The sequence below is a fragment of the Daphnia pulicaria genome, chromosome 4, assembly GCF_021234035.1.
Source record: "Daphnia pulicaria isolate SC F1-1A chromosome 4, SC_F0-13Bv2, whole genome shotgun sequence".
Lineage (NCBI taxonomy): Eukaryota > Metazoa > Arthropoda > Branchiopoda > Diplostraca > Daphniidae > Daphnia > Daphnia pulicaria.
The window spans coordinates 11,461,604-11,482,736 of NC_060916.1; the positions used below are offsets into that span (position 1 = coordinate 11,461,604).

General features: G+C 39.4%; 1 protein-coding gene and 2 long non-coding RNA genes across 11 annotated transcripts; 2 read left to right on the forward strand and 1 right to left on the reverse strand.

The window, feature by feature from the left end:
• Positions 1-432: 432 nt before the first annotated feature.
• On the reverse strand, positions 433-3,920 carry LOC124337011 (cytochrome P450 3A29-like). Of its 2 annotated transcripts, XM_046791016.1 has the most exons (14): positions 3,824-3,880; positions 3,677-3,750; positions 3,519-3,615; positions 3,304-3,453; positions 3,102-3,218; positions 2,934-3,022; positions 2,719-2,870; positions 2,529-2,644; positions 2,345-2,464; positions 2,141-2,272; positions 1,134-1,222; positions 935-1,072; positions 699-861; positions 433-630 (listed from the first exon to the last, which is right to left on the reverse strand). In XM_046791016.1, exons 2-14 carry the CDS (start codon positions 3,742-3,744, stop codon positions 550-552), a joined length of 1,512 nt encoding a protein of 503 aa, XP_046646972.1. In that variant the 5' UTR covers positions 3,745-3,750; positions 3,824-3,880; the 3' UTR covers positions 433-549. The 2 variants fall into 2 exon arrangements, with proteins under 2 accessions (XP_046646972.1, XP_046646971.1); XM_046791015.1 differs by having other exon boundaries at positions 3,677-3,920.
• LOC124337444 lies at positions 1,746-21,130 on the forward strand. Its single transcript, XR_006917371.1, has 3 exons — positions 1,746-1,758; positions 16,233-16,235; positions 20,864-21,130. It is a non-coding gene; the product is annotated as an uncharacterized LOC124337444 (long non-coding RNA).
• On the forward strand, positions 16,247-19,435 carry LOC124337389. Of its 8 annotated transcripts, none has more exons than XR_006917310.1 (7): positions 16,247-16,567; positions 16,629-16,746; positions 16,892-17,062; positions 17,130-17,665; positions 17,728-18,015; positions 18,340-18,512; positions 19,301-19,435. It is a non-coding gene; the product is annotated as an uncharacterized LOC124337389 (long non-coding RNA). The 8 variants fall into 8 exon arrangements; XR_006917307.1 differs by lacking the exon at positions 16,629-16,746 and having other exon boundaries at positions 16,250-16,567; positions 17,728-17,897; positions 17,967-18,015; XR_006917308.1 differs by lacking the exon at positions 16,629-16,746 and having other exon boundaries at positions 16,250-16,567; positions 17,728-17,855; positions 17,919-18,015.
• Positions 21,131-21,133: the final 3 nt, after the last annotated feature.

The following is a 21,133-nucleotide window of genomic DNA, read 5'->3' on the forward strand; positions in this document are numbered from 1 at the left end:
AGTTTATGGATTTCTTAGGGTCATTTTTTTGGTGATATCTTGTCATGATAATGCAATTCAGGCTAGCACAATTGAGAAGGGACGAACACGTTTCATGTTGTTGCAAACAGTTTTTCCCTGGTCATAGATTTTTAATGAGTTAAGCGGACTAGCACTTAATGACTTAAGTCCATTTATCTTGCCAAGTGCCAATAAAGTATTAGAGGATGTGTACAGTTCTTCGGGTCGGTTATCTCCCATTGTCGTGTCGCTATTGATCGACGACACTTTGTTTGATGTGAAATTGAAATTCTATTGTTATGTATCTTTTGTGCTTTGTTTCGGTTGCTCATGTGCATTAAAAGGCCGTGTCCGACTTGGTTAACTGCCCAGTTATTTTCAATCGATAACATCCGCCCACGTCAGGTATATGGCACGTGAAATAACAGATAATTGTTATTACATTGCAAGCATTTGTTACATTTATTTTTTGGGTTTTAGCACATAAATCGAATTTGTTTAAAAGGCGAACAAATATAAAGCCGATATAAAGCAGATAAAGAAAATTGCTCATGAACGTGATTCGATGCCAACTGTTGCGTGAATGGGTTGGACGACTCCCAGAAATCCATCTTCGAATTGCATCTCCTCCTGTTTTGAGGAAAGAAAATTTGTTTATTCACGTTATTGCGTCATTGCCTGTTGATATAATAACTTACGGGCGTCTCCGCTACGGGGAAGAAGCGAAAGTTTTTGACGAGTGTGCACAAGGCAATTTTCATTTCCTCCATGGCGAATCGCATGCCAACGCAGTTGCGGGGTCCCATTCCGAATGGCATGAACACGTACGGGCTGGGCTTGATTTCACTTTCAGGATCCCATCTGATTTTATTTCCCATCAAGTAAAGGTTAGAATCAAATAATCGTTAAGAACGTATTAATGGCATCATTTCACCTGTCGGGATTGAATCTGTAGGGATCCGGGTAGTACTCCTCGTCGTAGTGAAGTGGGAATGCTGGAACAGTTACGACTATGCCCTTCTTGATGCGAATGCCATTATAAGTCACTTCCTTATTGCAAGCTCTCTCAACCCTGACAAAAGTCGTAATTTTTAGAGGACAACTTTACTCTGTAGAGTTAGGTGGTGTGTTACCTAGGCACTGGAGGATACATGCGTAGCACCTCGTGAATAACGTGATCGACGTACGGGAAATCGAGAATCATTTCGTGATTAACTTCGCTCTGCAGAATTCAACACTGTTAAAAAACTTAACAACTATTTCGGGGTTAAACGCCCTAAATTCTCGGCAAGCCAGATCTGGGGTTCCCAAACCCGAAATATTTGTATCGTATCGCAATACGAAACGTTCGGGGTTGTACAGAAGACAAATAAAAGTTTCGACCAGGGCCAGGATCGAACCTTGAACCTTTAACTTGCTAGCTCAGCTCGCTAACCACTAGACCATTTGACTTATTAATAAGTTAGATATTTATGAATCAGATTTGATTTCCTGTACGTAAGGACTTAGAAAAGTTTTATAGTCTTTGTTAGTATAGAAAATAAGAGTTAGAGGGTAGCGGGCGTGTTTGTCGAGAATACTAGCACTTAGACTTAATATTATACGTTAGAATACTTACGTTTTCAGAAATCGATATAATTTTTAAGGAAAGGGATGCATGCTTGAAAATATTTCAAGTTGAAAAATTTATCTACTTGACAAGTAGTTTGCAAATACTTTGATTAATATAAAAATGAATAAACTATAAAAATTTTAAATGTACTTGAAATAATTCTATCGCTGCTGCATAGTTTATAGAAAAGCTGAACTTGTCATTATGTCTCTGCCGGTTGCCGACGGGATTACTTTGCTAATCATGACTAAAATCTATGTCCCAAGTATGCTTATATATTATGCACTCCCTAAATGTCTGGCCATGCCCAAAAATTTGGGGGTAGTTTTCCCCAAATATTTGTAGTTAAATTTGAAAAAATGAAAGTGGTACGTAAAACCCCAGAATTTTCGAAAAAAGTCAAAATTTCGTGCATTTACAAATTTTTGGTGGTTGGCAACCCCCAAAAATTGGTACCCTTTTTAACAGTGAAAGTCAATTTGAATTAAGATATCGATTAAAGAACATTGTGGAACAGGAGACGCTTACGAATTGCTCGTGTTTTCTCATAACTTCTTCGTACAATCTCTCTTGGACTTCGGGGTTTCTGGCCAGCAGGAAAGCCGAATTGGTCAGCGTCGTAGCGGTAGTGTCAAAACCGGCCAACAGAAACAACATTGACTAATTCACAATTTCAGACACTTATTCATGAAATTCAATAACTAACTCAGTTTGAATTGCGTGTAGTTTTACCTGAGAGGTGACAATTTCATCGACCTCTTCTCTAGTCCAGATTGGCACTTGCTTGCCATTGACCGTTTTGGTGTGCTCCATAATGGCCTCGGTGGCAACTTCTACAAAGTCGTTGTATTTCTATGCGAAAGCAAAATTCCTCTTATTGGATACATTTCCTACGTTTAATATGCAGAGAACTTACCTCGGTCGAATTGGAACGTTGTTTGATTAAATCCTCCACAATGTCGATGAAGAAATAAAAAGCTTTCGGGAAAAAAATACTGTCTCCAGCGTACGCCAACAGTTTTGGGAACACGACTAATAGACAAATATTCCAATGAAAGTATCCGTCTCATTAAAAAAGAATGAAATCAGAATATTTCTGTTATTACATGGAATCATAATAAGCGGTGACTTGTTGGCTGGTGGATTGAAAACAACTTTTGCTTTTGTCATGAACGGATCGTCTTTCTCGCCTAAATTATCGATGGTCATCCCGAATGCGCATCGGGCAATCACGTCCATGGTGAATGTGCTAAAATTCCTGTACAGAACATTGAACAATTATTCTCTTGATAATAAGCCCCGGGTGAAAATCTTGTGTTACATTTTGGCATCCAATTTCCCTTCACTCTCAGCTATCTTTTGAAATTTGATTACCAGCTGGTTGGCACACTCTGTTATCATCTTTGACATCTGTAAATAGGGAAGACGATAACGATTGGCTTTCTAAAGTCTAAAGAAAACGTTTATGCTTTATTATCAGTTCATATACCAGTTTAATCTTGCCTGTGGTGAACACGGGAGTGACGGACGAGCGGACATCTTTCCATTCTTTGTCTTGGATGATACTCAACATTTTGCGAAAGACTTTGCGTTTGACTGCGAAACTCTGAGAAAACATTCAATCAATCAGCGAAGTGAGTTTTGCTTGTTTACAAAAAAAAAATAAAGAAAAGAAATCAAATTGAACTCACTCTGCGATTAACGAAATGGTCGAAATCTTTGACGAAAACTGATTTGATAAGATTAATGTCAGTCGTGTAAAGGTTCGGCAGAGTTCCGTCAAAATAACCAAAGGTTTTCCCGTACTTTGCAGTCATTTTCTTGTCATACTTTGGAAGGTTCTGCAAAATAATTCATTCGTACCTTACACACGAGTCTGTGAGAAACATTTAAAAATTCATTTTACCTCTCTCCACATACCCCAAACATTACCGAAATATGGCAGGGGTTGGGGACCGTTAATTCCCTGCGATTTAAAGTAGTCGAACGTCGAAGTTCCATACCTAATAACCGATTTTTTTTAAACTTTTCACACGGTTAGAAAATTAATTGTACAAGCCTTACCAGTAGAGAAAATACAAGGCTGAAACTGCCAATACGGCCGGGTGGAATACAAACGACAAGGCGTCCATTACAAACCGCAGAGAGAGACGGACTGAGTTAAAAAAATGGGTGTGTTATTTTTGCCAATAAAAAATGAACTTCGTGTACGTGGCGACGTCGTAAAACTACGTCCCGGATTGCCAGCTATACACTTTTTTTTTTTTTTTTAAAGTTCTGTGAGAGTTTCAATCGACAATGGCCGGGTTCAACAGCTTTTTGCGCCTTAAATGCACCAAGTTACCAGTCATCGCTAGTCGTGAGAGTAAATATTTGAGAGAGATAAGAAATGTTTTTTTATTTCTCGACAGTGTACAAAAGAAAATCATGACGCATCAGTAAAGAGCGAATGCAACCAGAGTTTATTCATCGTTTCCATTTTTTTTTTTTTTGACAGTGTGTACATTAGAAAAGCATGACGCAAGAGTAAAGGGCGAATGCAGCCAGAGTTTATAGATTATTTAGTGTCTATTTTTTTTGTTACGTCACATCCGATGGTGCAATTTAGCAGGTTTGAGGACAACTAATCTTTATTGGATCTACCTACAAAATCCATTTTGTTACAGCAGATCTTTCCTTAATAGATTTTTCAAAGTCTATTGCGCCAATTCAGACTTAATGAGGATATCCGGCTGTTTACGTTTATTCGGATCGCCTGTATATATTTCCTTATGTCTCAATTGATCGAGGACATAACATTTAATGATGATCTATTTAAACGCCGTGTCCGATTTCATTATAGGCTGCACAGCTGTTGTCAATCAAGAGCAGATCCGCAAACATGAGGTGCGGCCCATATGAAATATGGGTCGTAAATTGGGCGGAGCGTTTATTCCGAGCTTCCGGGCGCAGGGAGGAAACGGTGTGTACGATTTATCGCTAAATGATTTGTTTTGGACTGCTATAAGCGCTCTCTCTCTTTGTGTGTGTTTTTGTTCTTCCGCTATTATAAAAAATGGTGCTGTAGGTCGTGAAATCACATTTGATTGCACCTAAACACCAGTCGTCTTCCAAGACGGAATCGGACCCGGGGGTCATATACAAACTAGATTGCGGCTGATGTGTGATCAAAATAAGGGAATCATCCGGCGTCTGCTGTTGCCATGGGAATCTCCCAGCAACCCAAGTGTGGGCTAGAAAGGCCATCCACTAAATTGGGATTTCCGTGTAAAGAATAACTGCTCTGCCTAAACAGCACTTTATTTCATTAAAATTTTTGACGAATATTATTATTCATTGATAAGATTGATGTCAGTTGCGCCAAGGTTCGTTCCATCTAAAAGACCAAACGTTTTCTCATTATTCTCTTGTTGAATTTCGGAATGTTGTGGATGCCAAATTAGTTTTTCGCGCAGAGCGCAAGTCGGCGCTGTTTTCGCATTATCGCCCCACGTCCATCATAGACAGATTGAAGAAAAGTGATATAACTCTCCTACGCAGTTTGTATTAATTTGTCTAGAGAGTGAAAACACTGGCGCCCTTTAAACTCGTGTCTGAAAACGATTGAAATTGATAACGGACTATTCCTGCGCCCTGCGGACGCTACACAAAGTATCACATTGCAGAGAAATCATATTGGTGGTGCAACTGCACAACTTTGGTCTATCGATTCCAGAGTCCGAAATGAATGTTTACAATTTTCCTTATCGGTTGGCTAGATGCACACACACATCCGCAGCAGTTAATTATAGCTTGCCTTTTCCTCCCTCCCCGCTCTCTAAGCGCAGTATGATTAACCTGGTGAAAACGCCAAGCCCTATCGAAAGTCAGTTGCCATTCAAAAATGAATAGGGTTATGTAATATATAACAGCGCGTCGCCTGGACGCCCAGAGAAGATCTGGATCTATACAGTATACCGCCAAAGTAGAGAGCGGACGTTGTGATATTATCCATCCACACGAAAACTTTGGGGGATAATGCGGAATAAGGATCGCAGCCGGGCAGTGACACCCGAGTCGCGCGTCCATCCAGGACGCGGTTGCCATGGAGTTCAAAGGCCACCAAAGTATGCCATGGAACCAAGTCCCACCACCAGCAGCAGCTCGTCGCTTATTATGTGCGTACAGATAGTTGTGTGTGTTTACACCGCGGAAAAAGTAAAAACAGGATCGATCTGACGAGGGTAAGACTGCCGTCATTTGTGTGCGTAACCTCTCCCGGGAATGATATCGACGTTTCCGTCTCTGATCTCCGACATTGTTCGTTAGCATCTGCATAATAACAAACAGAAAACAGCCTCACTCTCGCAATGAAATTGTCATTCGTTCCGAGTTTTCTAGCCGCGAGGAAAAAGAGAAAAAACTCATTTGCATTTAGAGCTGAGCCTGGATGTTGTGTCGTGGATGAAAGTTACAAGATCCTACACTCTGCGCGCCGCCGGAGTCGGGAGAGATAACGATTGATGTAATGAGCAATTCTTTTGCAGAACTTGACTTTGACGTGTCTATACCAGCGTTGCTCGCCCTTTTGTCTCCTCGACCGTCTTTTAACAACCGCCGTTAAACTCCCGCAAGAAGAAGAAGAAGTTTAGCAATTACACGGCGTTGGCCAGGGGTTGATGAAGCCAAAGGATCTAGTACTTTTTCCTTTTTATTTCCTGGAAGTGCTGGGCTGAACCGTGACGAAACACCAACAAAAAAGTTTTAGAATCGTACGTGTCCCTTTTTTTCTTTTTTAATGCGTTGCACCTACGCAAATGTCTGGCAAGAAATTGCGCAAATGTCAAGTGGAGAGATGATTCGATTCGACGTTGATGTGTCTAGATTTATTATTACAAGGGTCTTTGTGTTCTTTCACCGACATTTTTGACGATTTGATTTTTTTTTTATTCGGGTTGACTCTCTCGTATAACTGTAATGCGGCCTACACGCCATCCGGTCGGCGCAGCTATTTCCGTACAAATGGCGAAATTCCGGTAAAAACAAGATTCAGACGATTGCAAGCAATTTGAGGAGATTGCCATCTTTAAAAAAGGAAAAAAAAAAAGCTGGATGATAAGAATATAAACAGGCCAGTAGAAATCGTGTGGGTGCTGCTACTCCGCCCGGATGGCGGATTTTCTTTTGTCGTCCTGGAAATCCCCCAACAAAAAAAGGAAAAAGAAACCAGACAATTTCTTTATTCTCTTCTATTTCTGGTCCCATTTGAATAACAATTGAGACACAAACACTAGTCGTCGTCTCCATCATCTGAACATGCTAGGCTATAGCAGCAGCAGCCCCGTTTATTTCCGGCTGCAAAAGCGGCATTGGTATGCGCCATATTTACAGCGGCAGTTTGAGTGCTGCTGACCCCTTTTTTGCTAGGGAAATGCTCCTCTCTCGCTGAGAAGAGCGGAGGAAAGATTTTATTCAACGGCGCGTGGAATGCGCATCAGCATAACACAACAGCGGTGATTTATACATCAGCCCCGGCTGCAAGTCAACATCTTTCCCCTCATTCGCTTGCATCGACTCTATATATTCCGACCGTATAAAAAGAGAGAGAGAAACGGATATCCATTGGGCGGATGATGGTTCCATGTATGGGGAAAACAACAACTGCGAGATCTGTTTGCCGTCGAACATGCCGGAATGTGTGTGCACAAAGATGAGCTTCGATACGAGATTGACAAATCATCGCCAGGGCGACATTTCATACGAGACGAAAATGTTGAGCAAGTCGAGATACTAATAAGGACCGTCGATCGATAAATGCGCGCACCGGATCAAATATGCAAATTGGCCGTTGACACTCGATATCGTTTTGGAGAGAGAAAATAAATGCTGAGACTGCTGCTGCTGCTGTCAGAATATCCGACCATCGGTCAGAATTATTATTTCGTTTTTTTTTTTTAAATCTTCCTTTTGCGTCACAACGGACATGGGCAGTTCATTTAAAAAAAGGGAAAGGGATTCCCTTTACATAGGCTCCTGGTTTCTATAACAAGCGGATAATTCGCCTGCGGGCAAATACGAAATAAAACGCGAAAAAAAAAGATATGGGAAGATTAAAAAAAAAATGAACTAGAAAATTGGGGCGAAAGCACCGGAAGGAGGGGGGGGGGGGAGTTTTTCTTTTTTTCCAACTAGCTACACATTTCGGTAGAGTAAGCATTCATTCCCGCTGACAGCAGAAACGATCAAGTCGTTCAATCGAGCGAACGCGGCTCAGCCCGGGAAAGAAAGAAAAACAGATGGAAGCTGCCGACTATTTTCGAACGATGGCGGAAACGTCGCCTCATATGGATAATATCCCGCCGACGAATAAGCGGCAGCACGCAACACACCGCCGAAGGAGGGATAAATAAAAACCTCAATATATCTCTCGATCGTCAACATTTTTCAATATGTTGACGGCGTGTTTGATTTGGTAGTAAATGATTGCGCGGGGACGTTAGAATATGCCACACGATGAGCGGCATTGATTAAACTCGACTTCTTCAAACTTGGCGCCTTATTTCTTGGGCAGTGCCGTTGCTCTGATTTTGTTTGGGGGAAGTTACTGGGGCCGCGAAAAAATTGGCCAAACTCAGAAGCAGAAACTTATTTGTCTTGGAGAGCCTTAAATCCTCAAAACGCCAAGAAAAATGGCTAATAAATACGCTGTAGAATGTAATTGAGGAATTTAACCACTTCTCTTGTGGGAATTGGGAGACAGACGGGGGAAGAAAAAAAATCTATTATATGCGGCGGAATAACATAGGCTTGTGTGTGTTATTACTGTCTGGAGAGAAAACGGAAGGCGCCGGATAAAAACGATAATACAGTGGCGGATGACACGGAACACGTATAAAACAAAACAAAAAAAAGGGTTGGGATATGTGGCAGTCCAATTTTGGAGAATGCGAAATGGAGAGACAGGGATATAAATAAGGCGAGATATTATTATAGGAATATAAGAAGGATGGCTGTAGCTACTGGGATGAATCAATAATTATACCGGGAATAAAGTCTAGTCGGTCGTCGGCAAGGATAGATTCTGTATTCTCCTGGGCATTTTGAGAAATAGAAAAAGTTTATTCCTTTTGTTATTGCGTATTATTTGCTGTAATGGTAGTTACATAGTAAGTCTAGGGGTATTTATTTTAGCGGGATTATTTCCATTCATTCCGTTAGATTCCTATTTGACATTCTGATTTATCTGTGCACGATAGGGCAATGGTCAACTCTTACGTCATAAATTTATATATAGTCTCTGATCCATATAATATTAATGATCACGACTAAATTTCAGTCCAAGATCAAGAGAAGTTGTTTGCTGCTGCTCAGTCGCCCGGACAACTTTATGATATGAACCAATGCTGAAATGTTGTTTTTTATTATTTTTAAATAGCCAAGCAAACAGTGTCATGTGAACAACCTACTCTATTTTACATTAGCCGGCTCTATAATAGCGATGAATTGCATCAGGCGTCAGAATAAAAGCGAAAGAAATTCGATTTCTTGAGCTTCTACTTGAGCTAAAAAATAAATACTATTACGGCCGGCTATTTTGAGTTTGAGATCGGGGATTTTCAAAAAGTCTTATATAGCCTTTATAGGTATAACAACCAATTTCGTTTGCTAACAACTATGCTGGATGGAAAATAACGTTGCAAAGCTTTATATAACTCAACCTTATTTCTTTTCCTTCTGTGCGCTGCAATAACCCTCGAATTGATTTTGTTTTCCCAGCTAAGTGTATAGGAATAAGAGATGAGAGTTGAAGTAGCACATACGGGGGATGCTGATCGTTACTGTGTGTACATCCGGCGGAGAACGTGAGTGAAACCTTGAACCATTATTGTAGCCTATACTACACACACAAAGGTAGTAGGGTACAATACATAGGAATACGTCTAGTAACAAGCGGAAGAAACAAAAAACAAAGCCCTAATGGCTGCGAAGCTTTTTAATAGACTCGGAAGACTTTGACGCTCTATCAATGTGTTTGCGGATACACACACTGGATTGATTGATGCAAGCCGAGTACCGTACTTTCATCAGGGATCGACGACATGTAGGCTATACGTCTATACACGAACCCTAACGCATATACTACACTGACACAAGTAATATACTTGAGGCATTGTGGGACGGAAGAAAAGAGGTTTGCCGTGTACGTGCGTGCGTATGTAGACATCCATCAGCGAAATGGACGGCCGCAACGTCTGCTGTCGCCGTGGCTCACGCACACAACACAATAAGTCGCTATAGACAAATATTGATCCATCGGAACACTCCTGGATCCGCACATCAACTTCTATGCGACGCGATCTATTCACCTGCGTGACAGACACCGTGACGCAATCGCTTCAGCCTCGAAACTTTTAACGACATTTTCGAATTACAGCACGGCTTTCACTTTAGTCGACATCATTCTGTGCATTACATTTACCCGACGAATCCCGAGCTGATGGATGGGAAAAGGCAAACACGGAAAGAAAATGGTGAAGAGATGAGAAATAATCCCAACTTACATCACTGCCTATAGTACCCTGCGCCGCCCGAGTCGAATGCTAATGGCGTCGTAATTGAATGGAACCGTCGTGGCAGGCAGCAACAGCTCCGTCTTCTTAACTTGAAGTGACGTGGAAGGAAGAAAGTGGCTCCTAGCCTCCTACACATTTATTTCGCCAATATTTCTCAGAGTATAAATGGAATTTCTATGGGATGGCAAAATGGCTTTTCACTGAATTGGGCTTTTGTTCTGGCAGTAAACGTTTCCTGCAATGATACGAAGTTTTCATCTCATTAGTTCGACAAACTGCATATTCCACTCTTTTTTTATTATTCAATAGAATAGGGGGAAAATTGGAAATCAAAGCTGGGAAAAAGTCAAAGAGAAAAAGGCGCAGCACTTTCAATTTTCGGAGATGCTACTCCTTTATTCCGGCGGATGTAATTGGATTCCATCTTTTTCTGGGTGTCTGTTTGACTGTAAACCTATTTTTGATTTCGCCGATGCATACCCAGCTGCTACGCTGTTTGTCTTTCGCTTCCAGCTGTATCATTTTTTGACATTATACATCCTATCATACAGACTAACTATTTTTGTAGAGATAGACACACACTATGTAACAAGAGGAATATGCATCACTGCTGATTTGGTTTAACGAGTCGATAATGCCCCATTTTTCCCTGCGTATTGTTTTCCAACGGCGCAGTTATTGACACGGTGAAAGAGAAAAAGGCCAACAGCACAAAGTGATTGTCTGCGCGCCATATAGAAAAGCCGTTTTGTCGCGATGCCAAAATAACCTACTCGACAACGGGAATCAACGAAACGTGAATGGCCCTTGGCTGTTTTGTTTTTCTTTGTCGAATAGTTTTGTTGAATACGTCGCATTCACTTTTGACATTTTCTCACCTTTTTGTCAAAAACGCTATAGACATTGAAAGATTTCTATATCGATTGCAAGTGAAAGCGACAATCTATAAACGGCCGTAACTTGAGGAATACGCAAAAAACGGTGATGGCGACGCGGTGATTGCGCAACAAATCTTTTTTTTAAATACCTGTTTGGTTGCGTTTGGCTCGTGAGCAGTCAGCTGTATAAAGAAACCCTCATTCTGTCTATTATCCCGACACGGCCGACTCCGGCATATATAACACTTGAATGAAAGTAGTTTTATTTTTTTAATTTTTGAAATGGCGTCAAACGTGATTACAGCAAACTTGGGTGACGCACAGCACAGCGCCGAGCATTCACAAAATTATTGGAAAACCGACAAAACGATGAGTATAATACATAGACGTATGTGCAGCTCAAGCCTCAAAGGTATAGTAGCGTCCGACTGCTGCCGATTCGGCTGTTTTCCGAAGCCATATACAGGCAAAATACTATACGATAAGATGACGTTTGAGGCTATATCAAATCACCACCAAATAACGGCCGCGGGGATATTTACACCGAAAAAATTCCTCGCCTTTATATAAGTGGCGCTTGTTGTTGTCATTATCCTGTCATTATCTAAACTTTTCAATTCCATAATAAGTGTATTGCTTTGTTTTTGTCAATATAAATGTTGGAAAGGGACTGGCCCCTCAAAATGTCTTAATCCGGTGTCTTTCCAACATTTCAGATATTAAATTTTAACAGCTGGGAAGCCATCTGTCTTCTAACAATTTATTGGTGCATATTTAAAAGCTTGAAAGACTCAGTCTCTTTCCATATTTCATACTTACAGCATGTATGAGAAATGTTGGAAAGAGAACGGTTTAAGGAATTTTTAAGAGACTGGTCTCCATCAAACATTTTAGTTATTACATGATAGCAGCTGGAAAGACACCAGCCTCTTTCTATACTTCAACTTTACAGCATGTATGAGAAATGTTGGGTGGAAGAGAACGGTTTGGGAAATTTCAAGAGACCGGTCTTCTTTAAAAATTCCAAAGGACATGTTGGATGGGATAAGAAAATTTTAGAAACTGACATCGTTCTCAAATTTACCATTGTCTATTAGTGAACTATAAGTCTATAATAACAATAAGTAGATTCAACCATCCAGCATTCTTCGAAACAAATATTGCAGCAGCGGTAGACTTGACGCTTAATTAATAATTATGCTGAAGAAGTTGATATGCCGTTACAAAGAAACACAATTTCAAAATTCACCCCCGTCTTCATCGTCGATCTGTTCGACAAAAAAATCTTGATGAGAAACCACTTTACTAGTAAATAACTAAATACCATTTTGATAAAATAACAAACATCCGATCTTAAAAAATATTTACGTTTAATTTTTAGTATTAGTATCAATATTTTTAGTAGTAACAAATCCTTTTTTAATACCTGTTTTGTTGCGTTTGGCTCGTGAGCAGTCAGCTGTAATGCTGTATACAAAAACCCGCACTCTTTCTATCCCATCACGGGCGACTCCGGCATATTACACTTGAATGAAAGCATTTTTTAATTTTTGAAGTGGCGTCAAACGTGACGACAGAAAACTTGCGTGACGCACAGCACAGCGCCGAGCATTCACGAAATTGTTGGAAAACCGACAAAACGATGGGTATAATACATAGACCTATGTGCAGCTCAAAGGTATAGTAGCATCCGACTGCTGCCGATTCGGCTGTTCTCCGAAACCCATAATAGACAAAATACTTACGATAAGATGACGTTTGAGGCTATATCAAATCAGTGAAGAAGAAGTTTTCTCCAGCTATTGAAAAATGTTTGAAATTCATCGAATTACTAAATACGGCCTTTCTTCCGCTTTCTTCATATCTTCTTTTTCACTAACTTTCGAGAATTCTATTTAATACTAATGCATTTCTGAAAACTACACACATGTGCGGTGCCAAGGGATTTAAAGAAAATATTTTATCCCCGCGACCTTAATAGCGAGCATTGACCTTCTTTAGTTTTGCGCGTTTTCTATTCCCGCCGGATGAAAGTAAAGTCTGGAGACCCCCATTCATTCCTCCGGCTTACCTTGAACAATTTCTTTTCACAGGGTGGTCAAATTTCTAATCCCTTGGGCTAAACTGCAGCACATGTCATTTCTCTTTGAATGACCTTGTTTCTTCCCGTATAAAAGGTGGGCCATCCGGAGCCTTCATCGTCAGTCTTCATCCAGCTGTTCATCGAGTAAGATGGAACTTTCTCGGTGAAACTAAACTGGAAAGACTCGACCAGTTGACCCAATTTTTGGTTTGTGGGTCAACTTTAAAAAATTCTTTCCGTGTATTTCTTGTTAGTAGGTCGGGTGGATTCGGTAGCTTACTGAAGAGTCCACTCGACCGACTACTGGAAATGCACTAAAGAATGTATGAATCCTGCACAGATTGGTGTGTTTGAGCGTTTCATCCGCTTGCGGAACGCACACGACACTTTGAAAAATGGGTCCAACACATTGCTTGTCCCAATTCCGATCAAAATTCGATGCTCAAGTTTCTTGTCACATCAGGGAGCGTTCGACATCCAGCTGCCCATAGCTCGATAAATTTTTCCATCTCCTTAGTTGAGATTATTTTTTAATAAGGGTTACATTAAATGGGACGGGGGGGGGGATTGTTAATTGTCTAGCAAACTACTAGATTTGTTTTTTTAAACATTATGTCAGCTACTTATTTGAAGAAGACTTGCAACCAAAATATGTCAGCTTCTGCTTTGAAGAAGAAACAGGAAAAAAACAAAAATCTTCAACAAATTCAGGAATGGGGTGTTACACCGCATTCAAGAAAAACCCGACGCAAAAAAGTTGTTTAATTCCGCAACTCTAGTTTCTAGTCGAAGGAAACGAAGTGCAACAAACAAGGGGAGGGGGGTTTACACAAATGAGAAAGCAACATGAAAATGAGCAATTTTCAAAGAGTGGTAACCATCGCGATTAAAGAACGCGATCGATGTTTCAAAAACCGCAGTAGAATTTAGTCAATTTTACTTTTATCGAAGAGAAAAATAGCATGGTTTCCAAATCTTTAAGCTTCAAGATTGGTCTACAATTTAAAAAGAAGCTTTTCCAAAAAAAAATAACACTTTCAGGGTTACTCCACATGCAATAGAATTTAATCGAATCTATAACACCAAGCAACACGAAAGGGGACTGTAAAACCAAATAATAAAAAGACTTAGAAGATTTTTGGTTCGATGGCCGAAACAAAAAATAATAAAAGTACTTTAATGGCTAGACCCGAAAAATAATAAAAGGACTTAGAAAATTTCTGAAGTGATGACTGGTGTAATCGAGGAAAAGAAAAATGTGTAAGCTGTACATTTCCATAGTCGATCAGGCGAACTTCGCCAGAATCAGAATCAGAATTAAAATCAGATTCAGCATCAGAAAAACAGTTTTTGGAGAATAAGGATCGGTCGTTTTATACGTCCAAGAGAGAAAAAAAATCAGATTTCGTTCACCTAATAACTTCCTTGGGTAGAATTCCGAAGGTTAAAGAGGACAGTAAAAAAAAATGGGTAACATATTGATGACATGTTTCTCTAAAGAAACAGAAGAAAGGAGAAAACTGGTACACATTTTGTACATGTTTCCCTAGCGAAACGTGAAGTTGTCACGGGACACATTGGGTAACATATTGATGACATGATTTTCTGTCACAACCGAAACGCCGTAATGTTGCAATCAATTTGGGAAAGAATTTCTAGGGGATATATGTACATAATTCGGGTGTGATTGCCGAACCAAAAAATAATAAAAAGACTTAGAAGATTTTTGGATTGATAGCCAAAAGCCAAAACAAAAAATAATAAAAAGACTTAGAAGATTTTTGGTTGATAGGATGATAGCATATTGATGACATGTTTCTCTAAAGAAACAGAAGAAAGGAGAAAAATGGTACACATTTTGTACATGCTTCTCTAGCGAAACGTGAAGGTGTCACAGAACACATTGGGTAACTGGGGAATTTCTAGGGGATATACATAACACAAATCTGCACCAACCAGCAGCTTCTCAATTTAATTGAATTTCCGTGTCTTGATAAATTATCGATAAAGTTAATTACAGAGTAGTTTCTCCAAAAATCAATACAGAAGACTTCAAGGGTTCTTCTTTGACTGAATTTTAGCTCGGGACCTCTGGTCCAGTTGGGGCTGAAATGAAATATTCCTATTTCATTCGATGTTGAATGACGCAACGTCGAGAGAAAAAACGAGAGAAAATATTCACGGCACCTCGAACGGGAATTTATTTTTCCTAATTTGGGGTATTTGTACGGGAATGGGGTAATTTTGACGATTAAGGGTATTTCCGGGAGCTTCCATCCAGCTACTAATGCGGCCGGTTAAAAATAAAGAGATCAACACACAACGATCTTTAATTCGGAGAGACCAAATTCATTATCTAAATCTGAAACCTTTTTAGGTAGACTACCAAGAGAGGGTAACTGTTGGTGAATAACTTCATCCACTGAAGTTAGTTTTAAATATGCACATCGTCCTCAGCAGCAGAAGAAATTAACTTGGTTAAACAAATTATTTTTGACCGTCATTTTGATGCTGCGAATGAGAAAGCAATAACTCTTTCTCAATAACTAACTTTATGTAGATATTCCTAAAGTTTTTATATAAAATAATCATCCTTGTTTGTAACATGCTCATGTATTATTCAATAAATTCATTTCATAGAAAAAAACGTGTAAATATCTCTTATTTTTCCTCGTCTCTTCGACTTTTTCGAATTAGCGGTTACGGATCAGAAATTCAGAATGCGCGCTTACATAAATCTATTCGAATTAACGGAGCAGTCTAAGTATTGTACCAACATGTCTACGGTATTTAAATAATTAATTATTAGGAAAATTTTAATTGTTATTATATTGTAGCGTTTCTTTAAGTTAAATTTAAGTTATAAATTTATAATTCATCGCTTTATTTTTATCCAGGTTCCGGCTATCCTACAAATGTTCAACCGTTATGACGATCGTCTAATGTTTTTAATTCAATGAAATCCGCGAGCTGAAATACAATTCAAGCGAAGTACAGACTTTTTCTAGGAGAAAATTACTTATTCACGCTGACGCTGTTTTTCGTTTTTCCATATTCGCGTTTGACAAAATGGCAGCACCGCTTACTAAACCTATATATTAGAGAAGTTCGTCTGCACTCGTGCTGCAAAAGCAAAAATAAAAAACTGAATCGAAACTTTTATCCCTTTTATCTCACGTCGGCCGTTGGCTCAAACCAACAGTACAAATATAGTGAGCCGCTGAGCCGCCAACTCAGCATTAAATTTTCAGCCGTTGAATTATTCGACTATAGTGAGCATTTGATAAGCAAGTTTTGTTTTGTTTCTCCATCGTAGTAACTGTTTTATCCATGGATGTCCCGTCTCTCTACACGTGGAGGAAACAAACCGGTCAAGTCCAGAAAAAGTTTAAAACAGCCCAGGATTCCCCGGATCACATAAGTGCTAAAAGAAGTGAGACAGGTATTTGTTTAACACCTCTCCTGTATATATATGGATCAACATGGATGACATTCCACTTCAGGTAACCAAATATCACCGTTGAAAGGCAATAAATTCACTGTCATAGAGGAACTGCAGAATTTTGCCAATTGAGACCCTTTTTAAAAATGCCCTGCAGGTTGTCTATGCCCATCTTTGTGGTATGTGCTCTTTCTAGTGGAAATGTGCTCTTAGACAGACAATGGGTTTCTTATCTTTTTCGCTTTTGTTGTTTCATTTTGTGTATGCATTTTGTGAGAAGGAAAAGTTTTTTTATTTCAACATTTTGGTTTAATTTTTCTCTAGATACTGGCTGCCAACACACATTGACTGGCCACTTGATGTATCAGATATCAAGTGTAGTGGATTTCTTGCTGAAATGTCAACCATATCTTTCTCAGCACTTTGCGACCATCACTATGCAGCTTCAGTGTCTTGACAGATTACAATTAAGCTGGATGACGACTTTTAAAATTTGTTTGTTTCTTTTCACTAAAATTTTACATTTGCCTAAATCCTTTATTGCTTTATTTTATATTTGTAGGTATGAAGAAACGCTGATGTCATCTCCAGTATCAAATCAAAGTGTTTCGTCAGTAGTCAAATGATTTGCTTGTGAGTCTCCGATAACGAGGCTTTTCACGGTCTAATTGTTAGACATTTCGTTACTAGGTGAATGCGAACTGACTGCTTCGCGCTATTGTGAGACATAAATCACTACCGGCGAACATGAAAGTCTTTTATTGTTACAAGGATTCTGTTATCATGGTGATATCAACTGGCGAAAAAGTTAATTGATTATACCCGGCCGTAGTAAGTGACTCTTCCGAGAGCTGGTTTGAGTCTCTTTCCTTTAAATTTAAATTTAATAAATATTCCATTCATTTCTCGTTTATTTCTGTAGGATTCGGTTGATATTGCGCTTTGCTTAGCAATCTATCCGTCCGCTGATGCAGACCACTGAAAAGTGTGTTCACATGATGGTGATAGTGTTCATTTGAAAAGGAGCGAATTGCTGAGCAAAGATGTGTTACAACATAAATCGTGCTGTTTGAGGTTTTCATATTAAATATTATAAAGGTAATTCTTGTTTTGAATTCCTTAAGCTACTGAGTGTGCAATGTGAAAGTATGAATTTACAGAGGCTACTTTTCATCCCACTCTTCCATCTCATGCGTTAGCGAATCATCCAACATGATACGTTACGAGAACCGTTACACTGGTTAGCGAATCATGCAACATGACATGACATCTGGTGCGTGACTGGAAAGTGAGCAGAGGAAAACAGTCTTTCGTTCGTCTGCTGCTTGAGGTTTTGAAAATTCGAGTTCAGTTTTTTTCTTTCAGTTTTATACTTCACGGTGCAATGACTGCAATCCAGGCTGCTTCCTGACTGTTTCGTTTATCTTCAAATTTTCGACGGTTTTAAGGTAAATAAGTTGTCAATATAAGATTCAAAATTAGTTTTTACTGTAGAAAATTGCTGTCCCTGTTGCGCAATGAGCAAGAAAAAGCCACTCAGCCTATTGATTTTGGTTTTTGAAATCATTGCTAAATGAACACAAATTGTTCTGCTGCACACAAATAATTGCACAGATATTGAGTAGATTCATTCTACTGAATATTTTTCATAGTGGTTGGCAGTCAGATAATTGAAATGCAACATTTCAACCATCCAACATTTCACTTTTATGTTTTTGTTGTCCAGATTCTTTTTACTTTAATAATGTTTATTTTTTGCATATATTGTCTAGAAAGTAGAAACCAATTGGCTGGTTCTTCCACTGATAGCAGCCAACCTATCTCATCTCTCCTCTTCTTTGCATCCTTGTTTACATTCATGGATGCTGTGTTTGCAGAGATGACCTTGTTCTTTTTGTCACTGAATGGAACATCAGGGAATGCTAAGGATTTCCCAGGATCCAAGGTAGGACCCAGTAAACAATGTCGCTATTTTTCCCTATTAGATAGTCAAGTAACCTCTTCATTACAGCGCATTACAGTCATACGATGACGGTGACCAACAAGACGAGTCTGTAACAACTATTTCAATGGCTTATTTTGCCAGATTGGCATTCGGTATTTTTCAGAAAGAAACGATCTGATTAGGGTTCGGCTTTGGCTTTTGAGTTAACAAGATTTTAAATAAAAAAAGATTCCAATGTCATGTAATGCCGGTAATGCCAATCAATCGTGAATGATCTGAAGCAATAGCTTTAATGCATCAAAATTAAACAACTTCATCAGCCATATTTGAAATTTCCCTTCACCGCGGGTCTTTTCTGTTCTCCGGGATTTTTATGTTACGCTTTTTTAAGTTTATTTTATCTGAGGTAGAGCTTCTACTTAGCTTTTGACGCGCACAATGTTACGTCGAATTGTTTTAATCTTGACAATTTTTTGTGCGCAGTAATTGACCGTTAAATTCAGTGTAGGATCCAGATGCCTCTTTTGACACGGATTACATTTCTTTCAAGTATCGTTAATACTTAATAGAGACATAATAATGTGTCGATTGAGGTTTTTAGTTTACTTTTTTTTCATTGAGTCAATTGAGTTTGAGGAGAATGTACTTGTACTTGTTAGTACAAGCTCACAAATCTATTTTCATTTGAAAAAAAAACTGCGTGGAAAAACTCTGTACGAAATACAAGAAAAAATTCAAAGTTTTTGGAAGAAATTAAGTTTTTGTTTTTATTTTGTGACGCCAAACAGATTATAAGTACTACACCACCAAGGTTCCAGAATATTGCACGAATACTTACGCTGCCCCGAGCTACTACACAGCCACTACACCGCCCAAGTACTACAACCTACGCTGCCCCAGCTTACATCACTTACACCACTAAGGCATCGGAGTAATACACCACAACCTTCGCTGCCCCAGCTTACTACACCGCCCCGAGCTACGCAAACACATCTGAGGCGGCAAAATATTACTACACAGCGGCTGCTCCTTCGTACTACGTTGAACCGGAATACTACACTGACTGATGCTCTAGTTTACTACACCACAGTCCACAACCTACGCTACACCCAGCAACTAAACCGAAGCCCCCAAGTACTGCACCGACGAGGCTGAATATTACACAACCACGTTTGCAGCCCCAGTCTACTACACCGAGGAACCTAAGTATTATTCTGCTCCAAGCTACTACCAAACAGAAGCTTCTGTTTACTACACCACCCATGCCCCGGGGTTTTACACTACAACCTACGCTGCCCCCAGAACTACACCAACAAGGCACTCGAGTATTATACCACTACTACGCTGCTCCGACCTACTACACCGGAGCTCCGAAGCAGTACTCTTCCCCGAGTTATTACTCTACTAAGGCATCTGAATATTACCCCAAAACCTACGCTCCCCCAACCTACTACAAGCAGGCTTCTAAATACTAGAGCCGAAATTTCTATTTGATTTAATTATGTTTACAATTTGGAGGTTATATCTTCATGGTTATTTGTCACTGGAAATTGTCAAATTGATTGTTGATCTTTAATGAGAAAATAAATATTTTTAATGCGCGTAACTGTCTTGTAAGACTTTTATTAATACCTTCCTAGCTTGTCGACATTGCGACAGGTGTTTTTATTCGTGTTGGACTTATTCAAGGCCAACATGCTGGCATGCTGCGCTGTGTTTATTTCATGTTTTAAAGATGACTGCTACCTTAGTCGCTCTGCATGTGGACATATTCTGGTGCGTGGACGATTATGTTTTTAGGGTAAGTTACGAAAAAGACGTACTGCGTAGTGTAAACTCTTAATTTCTATCTTGAGTTGAATTTGTTACGGAACAGATTCATTTTCAGAGATAAAAAATTCCTAAGTTGTGAATGTTTATTTCTTAAAGTCTTATCATTAATTTAGCAAGTGGCTTGATAATTTTGTTTTACAGGAAAGACTTCTAAGTCGTAAGAAATATATTGACGCAATAATAACAAGATTTTGTGTACTAGGAGATAATGAACAAAAACATGAAAAGTAATTGCTTTATTTTTCCACCTTCACCCACAATTCCACCACATTTTAAAATCACACAATCACACAAATTATACGTACACAGGTGCACTTAAATTAACCCGTTGGCTGCCACGTCATTCAACCAGTAGGTTGTTTTTCTACTACTCTACGCACCACGCCCGAAGGATCTAAGACCAAGGTGGATTACACCAAATGCGCTAAAAATGATCGACTTTGAAGTTGTTAGGTTCGGCCATATCCACTCAGCGATGCTCTGTATTTCCTGAACACGAACACCAGGCCGGAAATAAGGGCCAGGTACAGTACCTACACAAAGTTTGGAAACACGGCGAGTGTTTCCGCGCTTCTAACACAGCGGCTTACGGCCAAAGTGTCTCCCTTTTTTACGTGATAACTCACGTTTGAATTATCTCAAAGCAAATTTTAAAAAATCTTCTTGGTGAGGAAAGAATTTACTTTCACCATGATTTTTTGTAGATTTTAGTGAATTGAAGTTTATCCCCAAAAGACTAGATATAAAGTTTGGAAACATCGGCGCGCTCGCCATATGTTTCCAAGCTA

Excerpts from the sequence above, each read along its gene's own strand:
- LOC124337011 (XM_046791015.1), bottom strand. The coding sequence starts at position 3,744 with ATGGACGCCTTGTCGTTTGTATTCCACCCGGCCGTATTGGCAGTTTCA. Across the intron at positions 2,273-2,344 it reads ATGAAATTGTCACCTCTCAG|TCAATGTTGTTTCTGTTGGC; the intron begins GTAAAACTACAC and ends ATTGTGAATTAG. Across the intron at positions 1,073-1,133 it reads ATGTATCCTCCAGTGCCTAG|GGTTGAGAGAGCTTGCAATA; the intron begins GTAACACACCAC and ends GACTTTTGTCAG.